The sequence below is a fragment of the Ictalurus furcatus genome, chromosome 15, assembly GCF_023375685.1.
Source record: "Ictalurus furcatus strain D&B chromosome 15, Billie_1.0, whole genome shotgun sequence".
Classification (NCBI taxonomy): Eukaryota; Metazoa; Chordata; class Actinopteri; order Siluriformes; family Ictaluridae; genus Ictalurus; species Ictalurus furcatus.
The window spans coordinates 8,425,575-8,440,178 of NC_071269.1; the positions used below are offsets into that span (position 1 = coordinate 8,425,575).

The 14,604-nt window shown below is 39.7% G+C and overlaps 1 protein-coding gene across 14 annotated transcripts in view; it reads right to left on the minus strand.

Moving 5' to 3' along the window:
• The window catches only part of prelid1b (PRELI domain containing 1b), a 32,224-nt gene extending 19,622 nt beyond the window's left edge, over nucleotides 1-12,602 (minus strand). The window contains exons 1-13 of one of the 14 annotated variants that reach the window (XM_053642566.1): nucleotides 12,587-12,602; nucleotides 12,348-12,471; nucleotides 12,112-12,174; nucleotides 11,923-11,960; nucleotides 11,574-11,795; nucleotides 10,567-10,726; nucleotides 9,233-9,326; nucleotides 8,923-9,148; nucleotides 8,703-8,816; nucleotides 8,258-8,336; nucleotides 7,273-7,354; nucleotides 6,089-6,178; nucleotides 5,074-5,136 (exon numbers count right to left, since the gene is read on the minus strand). In XM_053642566.1, coding sequence (XP_053498541.1) covers nucleotides 5,133-5,136; nucleotides 6,089-6,178; nucleotides 7,273-7,354; nucleotides 8,258-8,336; nucleotides 8,703-8,816; nucleotides 8,923-9,148; nucleotides 9,233-9,324 — 687 coding nt within the window. In that variant the 5' untranslated portion in view covers nucleotides 9,325-9,326; nucleotides 10,567-10,726; nucleotides 11,574-11,795; ... (2 more) ...; nucleotides 12,348-12,471; nucleotides 12,587-12,602 and the 3' untranslated portion in view covers nucleotides 5,074-5,132. Of the gene's footprint in view, nucleotides 1-5,073; nucleotides 5,137-5,784; nucleotides 6,179-7,269; nucleotides 7,355-7,515; nucleotides 8,076-8,257; nucleotides 8,337-8,702; nucleotides 8,817-8,922; nucleotides 9,149-9,232; nucleotides 9,420-10,566; nucleotides 10,727-11,573; nucleotides 11,848-11,922; nucleotides 11,961-12,015; nucleotides 12,175-12,347; nucleotides 12,478-12,586 lie in introns of those variants that run through there. The other 13 variants (XM_053642569.1, XM_053642559.1, XM_053642560.1 and 10 more) reach the window with 13 other exon arrangements.
• Between the last annotated feature and the right edge of the window lie 2,002 nt (nucleotides 12,603-14,604).

A 14,604-nucleotide genomic window follows, 5' to 3' on the forward strand; every position in this document is an offset into this window, starting at 1 on the left:
CCCATCCCAACTAATTTGGAGCTAATTTGAATGCAAGTCAAGGAAGTTTTGCATGCTGAGATTTTGCATATATTCCTTCCTAGGAGAGCAAAGACACACACACACACACACACACACACACACACACACACACACACACAGATTGGGATGTAAAGTAAAAGGAAGTGGTGTCTTTCTCCTTCCTCTCTACTTCCTGTTTGATATCCCAGATTGTCACACAGCTGGAGAGGATGAAGATACTTTTCTCCCTCACACACACGCACACACATCTGCTAAAAACACAGACAAGCATGAACACATACCAAATACTAAAGACACACACACAAACACACAAAAAGGGAAGGCAACACACATCATAACACCCTTGTGCACGTGCACATACACTGCACATACACACACACACAAAAGAGAAAACACACAAATGCACACCAAATACACATATGCATGGACCAAATACCAACACACACACGCACGCACGCAAAACACTAAACATTCACACACATCAAACTCTAAACACGTACAAAGTTTGGGTGTCCACTAAATAGTTATGTGTGTGTGTGTGAAGAGAGCTCAGGAGATCAGGTTTAAAAAGTTTTTTAAAGGTCTCTCATGAGATTTCTTTTCACTTCCACACATACAAAGAAAGGCATGTGAAATATGCTCTGTGTGTGTGTGTCTTTGCTTTCTTTGAACCTTTCAACTCAGGTCTGAATCTGGAACTGATCAAGTAAAGTAACAGTAAAGCAGCCAAGTGTAAAGCGCCACCACTTTACTGTGTTTCATCTGGAAATGTCTGTCTTAAGGATTGTTATGGTTACTCTGTGTGTGTGTGTGTGTGCGTGCGAAAGAGAGAGCGATAGTATGGTTTAGGAAGTGTCCAACTCTGCCTCACAACAACACTATATCAAGCTCACCGTTACACCACTCATACATACAGACCATATTTCACCCAGCAATGAGCCTTGTGTGTCATGAGAAACACCCGTCACCAGTAAAGTGGTCATGCATGCACACACGCGGACACACACACACACACACACACACACACAATAATACAGCAGAATAACAGCTTGAGAAATAAAACTACACACAGCTTGAACATGCTGAAATCGAGTTATGGATCCTGATTGGTCAGGTGTAAAATTTAAAATAAAAAATTAAATCAATTTTAAAAAATAATTGCTGTGGTGAAGTTTTCTGGAAGGAGTGATGTGTTTATGAAACATGTATGGAAAGGAGTCTTCAATGTCAGCGCTGTGTAAGAGTCAGCGGTAAAGCTGCTGTGGTACAAGAGGAATAAAACACTCAGGGTCCTGCTGTTGGAGGAAAATGATCAACTTCAGTATGTTACCAGTAACTCCAGCTCATCACAGCACCATGGTGATTATCTTCCTGTACCATCTGAGTCACTGCTGACTCTGAGGCAGGGGACAAACAGATTTAACACTTTAGAGGCTTCTCACCTCACCTTCCTGGTGCCTCGCGATGTCTTTGTTTGTTTGTTTGTTTGTTTTTTACTCCCCGATTTTCTCGCGCTCCAAAATCCGACGTGAACTGTCTTCACGCGCGCACGGAGCTACTTTCGGTGAACTCTGTCTGCACCGAGCATTAACAGTCTCTCGTTGAATCGTTTGTGCACGAAAACTGCTCAAGGGAAACCAGGATACCGACTCACACTGTTCAGATTACACACCGGACCCACGTGCGAATTTATCGTACTTCAGGTGAGTGTGCGCCGGTGTGACGTGACTGCTAACGTCAAATAAACCATAAAACCATCCCGGTGTTTTGTTTTTCTCTCACATAGGCTGTGCTGGAAAAGACGTGCCTGTAGAAAGTGTAGTGCAGCAAATACTCGTAAATATGCAGCAATTATGTACACTTATATACTTCACAGTCACGTGACTGTTACAGCGGTTAGAGAGAAAAATCCTGCTCCATGGTTTGCCAACCGCCATTTAAAAATTAAAAAAAAAGATGATGATCCTGTTTTCATTTTCAAACTGAATCTGGATTTTGTTTTGTCAATAATAAAAACAGAACATTACATAAAGTGGTCAGATCACTAAAATAGGACTCTTGTTTTTGTGAATATTTAAAATAAAGTGTCAAGGTAACGTGTAAGTGTTTATTTCTAGCTAAACACTGTTGAAACTATTCAGCTACTGGAGGAGAATTTCCAATCTCTCTCTCTCTCTCTCACACACACACACACACAATTGTTTCTTTCTCTCGGCAGTCATTTTAACCCATTACTTGTCTTATCAGTTCCATCAGTGGTCTCAGTGTGTGACAAATCCTCCAGATGGTAATGAGGACTGTGTTTCTGCCTGCTCTCTCTCACACACACACACACACGCACACACACACACACAGGAAAAGGAAATGCCACAGAGGAGATGTAATGCCATCCATAATGAGTGCTGATACTCATTGTGTATATTTATAGGGGTCAGTGTAGATGGCACAGTGATACACTCTACAGGGAAGTTCACTTCAGACATAACACAAGATGGGGGGCGGGGAATGCCTTATTTAGCATTTATCCGTGTGTGTGTGTGTGAGAGAGAGAGAGAGAGAGTGTCTTGCATCACATCACAGAAATGTGGCTAAAAATCCGGATCTTGGTCGATTCTGAACGCTGCTGAATCAAATGAGTCATATCAAAGATTCATTTCATTGACTCGTGTGCACCTTGGGAACCGTTTCAGGAACCGAGGAACTTTAAGTGCATTTCCACCTCTTATCCAGGCTTGCTTCAGTTCAGAGTTAGTACTTTTTATGTATCAAGAACGATTGTGGGCGGAGTTTTCCATAGTGAAGGTCACGGATTTTTCAAACACAAGATTTACATAATGATCAATCCTCCTTCCTTCAAAAATTTCATCTCAAATGTAATATTTCTCCTCAGGTCATCATCACGATAATCATTATAAGATAAGTTAACTTTGTAGACATTTTACTAATTTATTTTCATTTTACCTAATGCAATGGCAAATCGTTTGAATACTTTCATTATTTTTTTAATCAGTCGTTTATTTATTTATTTTGAAAACAATGAAATTATGCATCAATCGAATTAAACAAATTCACCTGATAAAGTTCTGGAACTCTTTAATTCCTCAGAAGGTTCAGTGACTATTTGGTTTCTCTTATGGTTTCGAGAACTCTTTCTTTCCTGAGAAAGTTCCAGATATACAGAATTTCATCTCTCAGAAACTTCCAGAACTCTTTAGTTCCTCAGGAGTCTCACTCACCTGCCCCTCCACACTGCTACCATAAACCTAGATAATAGAAAACTAGCATTGCAATATGATTGCTACCATTATTCAGGTACAGAAGTTTTATCTGGCGTTCTGCAGAGTTCATATCCACACACACACACACACACACACACACACACACACACACACACACACACACAAAGAGATCACAGTTCTGATTATGATGTAGGTGTCACGGCTAAGTGCCCTGATCGTTAGCACCTATTGTACAGAACAAAACCAAAGACACCACTTTAACCACAAGTGTGTGTGTGTGTGTGTGAGAGAGAGAGAGTGTGTATTAGGTAAGAACCATGAAGTCATATTTGTTGTTGCCCTGGAAACTAAAAGCAAAACTTATACACACACCAACATAAAAGATTGTTGTACGCGTCTCTCTCTCTCTCTCTCTGATCAAAATTCAAGTCTCACACACACACACACACACACACACACACACACACACACGCGCGCGCGCGCATACACACAAGCGAGTGACCCACATCATTTACCTGCCTCATGATCTTTCCCTCCTCCTAGCAGCAGCAGTGTGTGTGAATGCAAATCTAGGACTTTCCAAACTGGGCGAGTGAGTGTGTTATACACTTGAGAGGCCGAGTGTCCTGTTTCTGAGCTCTCCAAACTTAACTGTCTAATTAGTACAGTGGCTAATTAGCTGAGAGACCACCAGTGATCCCACAGGGATCTCACTCACTCACACACACTTGCACACACACACAGATCAGTAGTAGTCACTCCCAGGAGATGGGTGGAGATATTTTCATCACTGTGCCCTCATTGCTACTTTCACGTTTTCTCTAATCTTACTGTCTCACTCTGTCAGTCTCTCTCTCTCTCTCTCTGTCTCTCTCTCTCTCTAACAGACTATCTCACTCTCTCAGTGTGTCTCTGTCTTTCTCTCTCTCTAACACACTGTCTCACTCTCTGTGTTTCACTCTCTCAGTGTCTCTCTCGCTTTCTCTCTCTCTGTCTCACTGTCTTACTTTCTAACACTCTCACTCTTTCTTGGTTTCACTCTCACACACTTTCACACTCTGACACACTGTCACTGTGTGACTCAGTGTCTCACTCTACTGCATGCTCTCACACATTCACTGTCTCACTCGCTCACTCTCTTTTTGTATGTGTGTGTGTGTGTGTGTGTGTGTGTGAGTGTGAGAGAGACAGAGAGAGAGAGAGGACACACACTGACCCATATGTTACGTACTCTCTGAACTTCAGCCAAATGCTGACACACTTCACATGAAACATTTGATCCTGCAGTCAGATGGCAGCTTCCCAAAACCATTGTTACTCTGAACACACACACACACACACACTGCAGTAAAGAAGAAATAAAAGAAGCACTTGTTCCTCACTGGCTATTTGACTTCCTGATTTCCCATGATGCACTGGGACCAGAAACCCCCTGTATTTACGAGAATCTGGGAGCCTCAGGAGAAAACTGATAAAGGAGGAATTGGAGTCCAAAACGCTCTCTCACACACACACACCACTGAAATAGGACCCTCAGTGCTCTTTATGGCACTGTGAAAGCAATGCATTATGGGAATCAGTGATCAGCATGAGGAGAATAAGAGGTAAAATATTATTTGGCTGTATTACACACACACACACACACACACACACACACACAATCAGCTGGTCCTGGATCAACAATCCTGCAAATGCCAGGTGGAACAAAGGCTACAGGAAGTACAGTAAGATATTTCCTGTTAGACAGGCAGAGGGATAATAAAACTAAATCTGACCATAGGCACCATGTGAACACACACACACACACACTTACACTTTTGTTAGCTTTTGCTTCCAAACTGCAACACTCCTGGTCCTCACACATATGGGGTGTCATCTGTAAAATAAAATGTGCAACAAAAACTTGTTCAATTTGATCAGATTTAACTACAAAAACATCCAATTTTTTCAAGATTTACATAAAGAAAATGATGCCATTTTTATTACAATTTAATTTAAATTACTTAAAAATAAATATCAAAACTAAATCTAAACATTTAATCTAAGTCTAAATGTTAAATATCAAATATGAACCTCTATATGTAAATGTTATATTTAAATGTTAAATCTAAATGTTTAATATGAAGCATAAATATAAATGTGAATCCTATATTTAAATCTTATATCGAAATGTTCAATATAACCTTTCTATAACGATCTACCTTGAAATAACAACATACAATCTGGAAATAATTAAATATTTCAGAAAATAAAACAAAAACATACTGTACTTAAATTATGAGATATTAAACTATAAACACGCTTCAGTATAAAGATATACAGTAAGATATACAGCTGAAATAACAAAATAGTATATTTTTATTATTATAGTTATAGTAAAATAATGAGATATCTTTAAATAACGATTTTATTAAGTTAAAATATGAAACTAATGAGATGTGGTTCAGGACTTCCGTATGACGTCACCCAAAAACTCAGTAAAATAAATGTAATAGCGACACCCAGCGGTCAGACCAGGAACTGAATTTTTATTATTATTACTATTACTATTATTAGACAGTGTTTATTGTTATTATATAGGGTGTCCCAAAAGTCTCCATACATATGAGGAAATAAACACTTTTTAGTTTATATTACATTACATTTTCAGGCAGCCTTTGACAGAAGTCATTCTCATGGCTGGATCAGGAAGGTTGTGATGGACTTTAACAAGAAACATGGCAAACACATCACACAACACACTGTTGGACAGGGGGTTTCTGGCCCCAGTGCATAGTGCAGAAAATTTATCAACAAATTCATAAAGTCTGGAAGTGCTGCAGACCAACCGAGAAGAAGTGGACATCCACGACCTGAACATCCACTGATGAAGGCACAACCGACGTGGTGCTGGTGTACACAGAAAGTTTTGGGACACCCTGTACACACACATGGGTTCAGATTGAAGTTTACATTTCATATCACAGCTTGTGAAAAAGGACTTTATTTGTGATGATCACAAACAGGCAGCCATTTTAATTACAAGTTCAAAACAGTGTGTCATTTTAAAAACAGTGTACAAGGATATGTGTGTGTGTGTGTGTGTGTGTGTGTATATATATATACACACACACACACACATATATACACACACACACACACATATATATACACATACATACATTTTAAGATTGATATTTTAAGCTGAAACAGTTCACAGAGCGGTTCTACGATCTCGTTACCTCTAAATGAAAGTCTAAACTTGTAACTGAGGAAATAAGGAACAAACTGAAATGCTTTCTGTAATGCTTCCTTATACACCTCATGCATAAAACATAAAATATTATATACAAACGATATGATACATGCTCACATTGTGCATAACATTCAGATCATTCTCAACAAAAGACTAAAACACATGAAACACATTACATGTCTGTCCCTGAGGTTTCATCCAGTAAAATGTGCAACTTTTTTTTTTTTTTGGAATCCTTTAAGTTTTTATCTCCTGCTTTCTCACATTGTTTGGGAATAGAGAAGTGAATGCAGCGTGTGTACCTGGTGTACAGAGCAGACATGCTCAAGCGAAGGGGAGAAACCAGGCCAAGGACGTTAAAGAGGACGTTTCCACACAGCGCTTTCACTTAAAGCTCTGAACAAGGCTTAATTCACAATAAACACGCCACTAGTAATGCTTCTATTAGTCAGTAAACATCCTGCACTGCTCTGCTTTAACAATCCCTGCTAAGATAATAAACTTACTCATGAACCGTGTCCTGACTTAAAAAAAAACCCAAAACTTACAATATAATCGAAAATAATGATCTGTTTCTCACAGCATTTTATCCCCAGTGTTCTATTAAAAGATCTTCATTGACCTTCACGTCATCACTATTGACCTTCACTTTCCTACGTTTGATCCACACTGAGCACAAAGTTGAGGGTTAACAGGGTTTTTTTCCCCCGGAGATAAACACACAACATTAAAACCTTTGATTTTGCTGCAGATGAGAAAAGGGTTTATCAGGCGTACTGTTGCGGCTTTTGCGAGCTGGTGGAAGCCGTCAGATTCTCTGTCTTCTTCGTGTCGGCGTGATGGTCCTGAGCTGCTGCTTCTGAGGAGACCAAATCAAATCAGATCAGGAATGCGTGTGAATACAGGTTACACGATATCCCGATAGTCAATATTAACGTGTTTGATTTGTGCTGAATGAGCAGGTGTATAGGTGTTCCTAATAAAGTGTTCATGAATGAATATATAATGCATTCTCATAACCGCTTTTTTCAGAAAGTCCCCGTGAAGTGGCTTGAAACGCGCAGTGTTATTCGAAGTGTTGATGTAATTCCCACGGAAACAGGAAGTCAGGGCGGGACATACTGAGTGGCTCCTCCCCCTTTTTAAACAACCAATTGCGTTTAGCATACCTCACAGCCCCGGGCTAAGCCGTACTTTACAGTTAGTACCATGGATGTTTACAATGTTGGGGGTGGGACACTTCAGATTCGAGAAAGCGAAGTTTGTTTGTTAGAACTGAAAAAGAAAAAAAACAGGCTGAAGTGGCACTTAATGTTAAAAAAGAGCAGAAAGAGGAACGATGCTTTCAGCTTCCTTTAACACTCCTCACACCACACACACACACACACACACACACTACAACACCATATCTCTGACCTAACCTCTACACATCAGTGTCTGTCAGAAGGAGTCGATTAGTTTTCTATAACAGCAGCTCTGACAGTAGCTCAGGTTTATATTAATGTGCTCGTTCTGATATGTTATCGTTTCCATAGTAACAGCTCGTTCACAGGGAGCGGACGTGTACAGCGGACGTTCCACTGATAATAAACAAATTAAATAATAATCATTGACATGGTGAAGTTTTCTTTAAGGAGACATGTGTTTATGTAACATGTTTGGAAGAAGTCTCCAGTGTCAGCGCTGTGTAACAGTCAGCGTTAAAGCTGTAATTTTAGGTTCCCCCAAATCTTCCCGCTCTGACCAAGTGTTAAAGACTTACTCTGTAGTTTAGACAGGGCGTGTTCCAGACCCTTAATAGCCTTCATCTGATTACTCCTGAACTTGGACAACCCAAACTCCTGAAACAAGAGCGAGGGAGAGCGAGAGAGAGAGAGAGAGAGAGAGAGAGAGAAACAGAGAGACAGAGAGAGAAAGAGTGCAACAGTGAGACAGACAGACAGACAGACAGAGAGTCTGTACCCAAGCTTCAGCAATATAAATGTTAATGCCATGCCAATAAAGCAACCTTTTGACTTGAGAGCAAGATAGATAGACAGACAGACAGAGAGAGTGAGACAGAGAAAGAAAGAGAGCGAGAGTGAGACAGATATCCAGAGAGAGAGAGAGAATTACTTGGGTGCGTTTTATGTGAGTATCACGTTTATGACTCTTGGCTGGATGAGACTTCGATACTGTGTGTGTGCGTGTGTGTGCATGTGTGTTACCTGGATAGGCCTTGACAGACCAAACACTCCTGATGAGATCCAGGCTTCTCTTGTGAGTCCAGTCCAAACAGGCCTCTCCTGATCACTATGAAACACACATCGCTCCACCACTGTCTGATACAACAAACACACACACACAGGTAGGGGTGTCAAGCACACAAACACACACACGTCAGTCAGATATGAAGTTATATCTGATGATAATATTTTTCACGGTTACCATTAATGTGGAATGGTTTAAATTCCAGGTCAGTGTAGTGAGGCGTCTGCTGCTGGGGTCGATGATGGAGTCCTCTACGATGTAAACGGATCGCGAAAGGTTGCCAGGGAAGATTCGCTCCGCCCACCGAGGCAGCCGATTGGTCTTTGTGAGGAGACGGCGGGAAAGGAGGCAGTTATCTGGAGTCACCTCGCGAAAGATCACATCCTCTGTCAAAACATGAGTACTGAGAGAGAGAGAGAGGGATACAGGTGAACATGGAGGCTGCAGATGGTGTGAGATGTTCCTGATGTACCTGATGGATCAGTACCTGTAGGGATTCGGGTATCTCTGCCAGAACGCAGCCAGAACCTGCTCCCACGAGCTCCTGATCTCCGTCTCACTGAAGAAATACTTCCCCATCTCTGAGATACCAGGAAGAATAAATCATTAAACAGTGGTTTAGTAGGTGTTGCGCTTTCTCAGTAACGTGACAAGCTGCGATTTTGTCTCATTAACTGTAAGAGAGAGAATAAAGAGAGGGAATAAAGAGAGGGCTGGTGAGGGAGCAAGAGGTTATAGCTGCTTTAACGTAAGCGAGAACAGGAACTAACTCGTTTCAAATAACATCATAATGTAATTATAAACGGATTAAAAAAAAGTATATGTTGTTCTTTTAATAAATAAAAATGGTAATCATTCTTAAGTTGCTGTGGTGTCAGAGGAAGAAAACACTTGGGGATGTGCTAGGGTGGAATAAACGTCATACAGATAATCACATTACCCAACACACACACACACACACACACACACACACGAGTATATCTGAGTTATTCCCTATACATGCTAATCTGAGATGATTATTCTAATGACTATGTTTGCCTTTACATCTCAATAAAGATTAAATTCTACTCTTTATCGTCAGTATTTTCATCTCAGATCCTAAAGCAGACTCACTATAACACTGTTTCATGGTTCACATACACATTAAACCCGCTCATTCAGTATTTCACAAAACACTCAAACGCAAATGGCTGGTGAGGCGTCATCATTTCCACACCCGTATTCCCCTAAATCCCGCCTCCCGCACTATGATTGGCTACAAACACGGTTTACTCGTGGCCTGACGCCAAACATGATATTGTAACCAATCATAGCGCGGGATTTGGAATTCCACCAACCAATCACAACGGAGATGTCGGAATGTGGGTGGGGGAAACATGGCGGTTGTGATGGTAGCGTTCATTTAACTTTTAACATTTTGACGTCAGTTAGAGACTTGAACTGAAAAAGCCATTAAAAAAACAACTCTTAGCTAACATCTACCAGCGTTAACCAGCTAACTAACAAACATACAAAGAGTAAAATAACCTTCCGTTATTTTAGGTTTTGTTTGAGTTGCCTAACCCGGGGCTGTATCTCAAACGGACGTTTAGTGCACTACACAGGGAGCAAAGGTCTATTAATTTATATCCTATGAAAGGGCAGTAATACAGGGAATAGGGAGAAATTAGTCTAGCTATAGTTCTACGTTCACTGTAGTTTACTGACGCCCTTTAATCCCGTGTGTTCTAAAATAAAACCAGCCCTTTTAAAATAAAGTCTCCAGGTGTTAGCTAAGATATTACCTTTTTTAATGAATGAGTAAATGCAAAGTAAACATACCCAGAGCTGCTTCACACCTCAGTCTCCAGATTTAATCCGCTGTTTCAGATGTGTATCATTATCGCTCTGTGATGATCTTCACTACACTCATCAGTCATTCTGGAGGCTGGAAATGGGGCTTGAACTTTTCTGTGGCGTTCAAAGCGAGTCTGAGTCCACTCTGACAAAACCGCATAGTTAATTATTTGTGTTACCGCTAGATGGCAGTGTTCTAGTCGTTTACATTTCTCCCTTTCATCGCTAGATGGGAGATGGCAGTGTTCTATCCGTTTACATTTCTCCCTTTCACCGCTAGATGGCAGTGCAACACAGTTTCCACCAACATGCATATTTATATATATATTTAAACACTAGATGGCGACATTTTAAATTAATTCCTTAAATGTCCATTAAGTGGTAGTATAATACCGGGTTTTAAAATGTAAGAATTCCGCTGGATATGAATGGGTTTTAATGATCGATAACGTTCAAATGGTTTTAAATAAGAATTAAAATATTATAACCTTATAACCTTGATATTTAGACTTAAACCCTTTGTTTTGCGTTTTTAAGCTAAATTTTACAACAGAAACGAAACATTTCACTTTGTAGACAGATAGATAGATAGATTAGGAGGAACTAATGTAGCTGTATGAAAGAGAGATATTAATTGGGAAATTATTAAATGATTCTGTTTGTCACTGTATGTGTTTTAGTTAATTTTTTTGTGATGTGTATTTAGCTACAATTCAACACATTATTTACTAAACGTTATGGTCAGTAATGTTACTACACACTACATCACTCCATGGCTAATGTATTACTAGCTTTCAGAACTGCTGAGTCTGGTCACCTGAAACCGGAAGTGCCACGTTGTTTTTATGCACATCAAATAAACATTTTGTATAATCTTTTTTTTTTTAATGAAATGTATAACACATCTGGTTTCTTTTGGCAATAAAAAAAGACAACTTATTGTGAAGTGTGTATAAGCACCCCCCCTTTTTAAAAATGGGTTTGAGTCCCACCTCTGCCCTGTGTGTGTGGAGTTCGCATGTTCTCCCTGTGCTGCGGGGGTTTCCTACGGGTCCTCCCCCAGTCCAAAGACATGCATGGTAGGCTGATTGGAATGTCCAAAGTGTCTGTAGTGTGTGAATGTGTATGTGATTGTGTCCTGTGATGGATTGGCACACTGTCCAGGGTGTACCCTGCCTTGTACCCCACGCTCCCTGGTATAGGCTCCAGGTTCCCTGTGACCCAGTAGGATAAGCCGTATAGAAGATGGATGGATGAATGTATAATCTGTGGATATTTTATTATTATCTCATTTTGTGGAATTAGTGACTACAATTAGTTTCTGTCCATGTTCATTCCTACCTGTGAGCCGTGGTTCTTGATTGTGTATTTCCTACTAGCTTAATTTAAAAAAAATTAAAGTTAGGGAGTGTGAGGGAAATTACTAATTATTACTTTGTAATAGTTTTGTTCTTGTCCTTTTTCTGTTCATCAGGGGATAACGCCTAAGAAGTCCATGTCATGTTACTGAGATCAGTACAGAATGTTTACCTGCTATACAGAGACACAAACATGTTCTTCTGTTCAAGGTTCGTCTGCACATCTTCCAAGACCCTAAAACAAAGCCTGTTTAACTGCCTCAAACTATTGGTACACAGAAGTGTGTCATGCTCTGCTTTTCAAATATATAGTAGTGGTTCAGCACAAGCGCTTCAGAGCGCTCTCATTATTCTATTCTGCTTTATTCTATCCTGTTTTAACCATCTTTCTGTAATAAACCTTTTTACCTTCAGAGGACAAGTCTGAGAGTGTTGTCTAATTTCCATGACAATGTGGCATCTCCTGGTTGGGCTGCGTGAGTCGTTTCAGCTTTTCTGGGCAACAAGCAAACCGGAGGAGCCTTACCACTGACTGGTAGGAATCATCAAGAATTTAGAATTACAATTAGAATTAGAATTTTATTAAGTCATTGTGTATTGCTGTCTGTATGGAAAGGAGTCAATGATATAAGAAATGCGTGTATTACATTGAGAGAAGTATTACATGGAGCGATTTCTTATAAGAAGTTCCAGGAAGGTGAAGGCGAAGGCCTCTGTGACGCCAGAGATATTGGTGTTTCTTAGATCACAGCTTCAAAACTAAGATATATACAGATGGGTATATATAGAGAGATAATAATGGTAAAAATATTTGCTAATGGAAAGAGTCCGGTTCGAGCAATAAATAAGTAAAGAGAGTACTTATTAAGAAGTGTAAGAGGTGCAGTATTTTTGCGGCAGGTTATTATCAAGTGGCATGCCCCATTGACTCGTTACATCAGCGATACATGATATATTTGGCAAATTTAACGCACAAGTAAATTTTACTGATATAAAAAATAAAATAATAATTATTATTTTTAAAAAAAAGAAGGGAAGAGAAAACTGTAAGTCCTACCATATTGCTGTATGTGGAGTCACCCTCACAGGTAAACTCTTTTACATTCTTAAGGTTTGCTGTATTGAACCTATAGGTTATATGATTAATTGAATGTCTAGAGATTTGGCACACATTTTGAACCTTTTCTGTCTGTGCACGAGAATGCATATTCACTTGATTTTCATAGCAGGTTAAATTGATTAAAACTTTGAAAGTTATAGAAGGTGTAAAAAGAAAAAAAAATGGGGAAAATTTGGTATTTAGCTGATCGTGGTGACGGGACTAAGTGCCTAAGGCGACATGATTTCTATAGATCCCACATAAGCCTGCAAAGTTCTTTAGTGGACTATTGCTGCAGATTGGACGACAATTAGTAGTTAAAAGCCCATATGCCAAGATATTGGCCGCCTCTGTAAACTGTTTTGTATCGCCTTTTGTCAGAAGAATCATTGTCAACAGTGCTACCCACACAACGTCACATGTCCCCTCGTCACGCAGACACATAATGGTTATTCTATCATTGAACACATGCGGTCTGTGATATGCAACCTTCCGCAGGCTAGCGAGTTCGGGCTTGATTGGTTGAACTCTGTTTTTCGGGGACTGGAGGTCGTGGATACTGACCATTTGTGTTCCTATAGTCACCGTCATTCTATTTGTTTTAATCATGGCTCCATGTGTAATTTCCTGTGTGTGGGGGTGTTTCCTCCACTCATTAAGAGCAATGACTGATGACCAAACACTGATGCTAATTAAAACGTCCACAAAAAGTAACTATGACCGTTATGAAGACCAACCTGAGCTGTATCTTAAACCTGACTGGGAACTAGATCCTCCCAGCGACACTGACGATGACGACCCATTGACATCCATTTCACGTCTATTGTAAATATTCCTTTGACCATGATGATTCTCATTTCACTCTAAAATAAGCTTGCTTGACAACAGGATACTTTATATCCACAAAAACAGCCTTAGCGCCTTCATTATGTCTGTTTCATGATGAATTCAGTTGAACCGTGAAAGGATTCTGAAGTTCTGATGTATTCACAGCATAGTAATTTCTCTGTTAATTTTAGTTATCATATTTTGTAATGATAAAATGGGGGAAATGTCAGGGAAATTACTCATTTTTACTTTGTAATAGTTTTGTTCTTGTTCTTTTTCTGTTCATCAGAGGATAACGCCTAAGAAGGCCATGTCATGTCACTGAGATCAGTACAGAATGTTTATCTGCTATACAGAGACACAAACATGTTCTTCTGTTCAAGGTTCGTCTGCACATCTTCCAAGACCCTAAAAGAAAGCCTGTTTGAACTGCCTCAAACTGCTTCTTATTGGTACACAGAAGTGTGTCATGCTCTGCTTTTCATATATATAGTAGTGGTTCAGCACAAGCACTTCAGAGCGCTCTCATTATTCTATCCTGCTTTCTTCTGTACTGTATTGACCATCTTTCTGTAATAAACCTTTTTACCTTCAGAGGACAAGTCTGCGACTGTTGTCTAATTTCCACGACAGGAGTTAAAATTATGACTTTTAACAATTAGAAAAGTGAATGAATTGTTATTTTATTCACCGTTTATGGACATTAGTGTAAGGATCCTTCAAACCATTGATAATTAA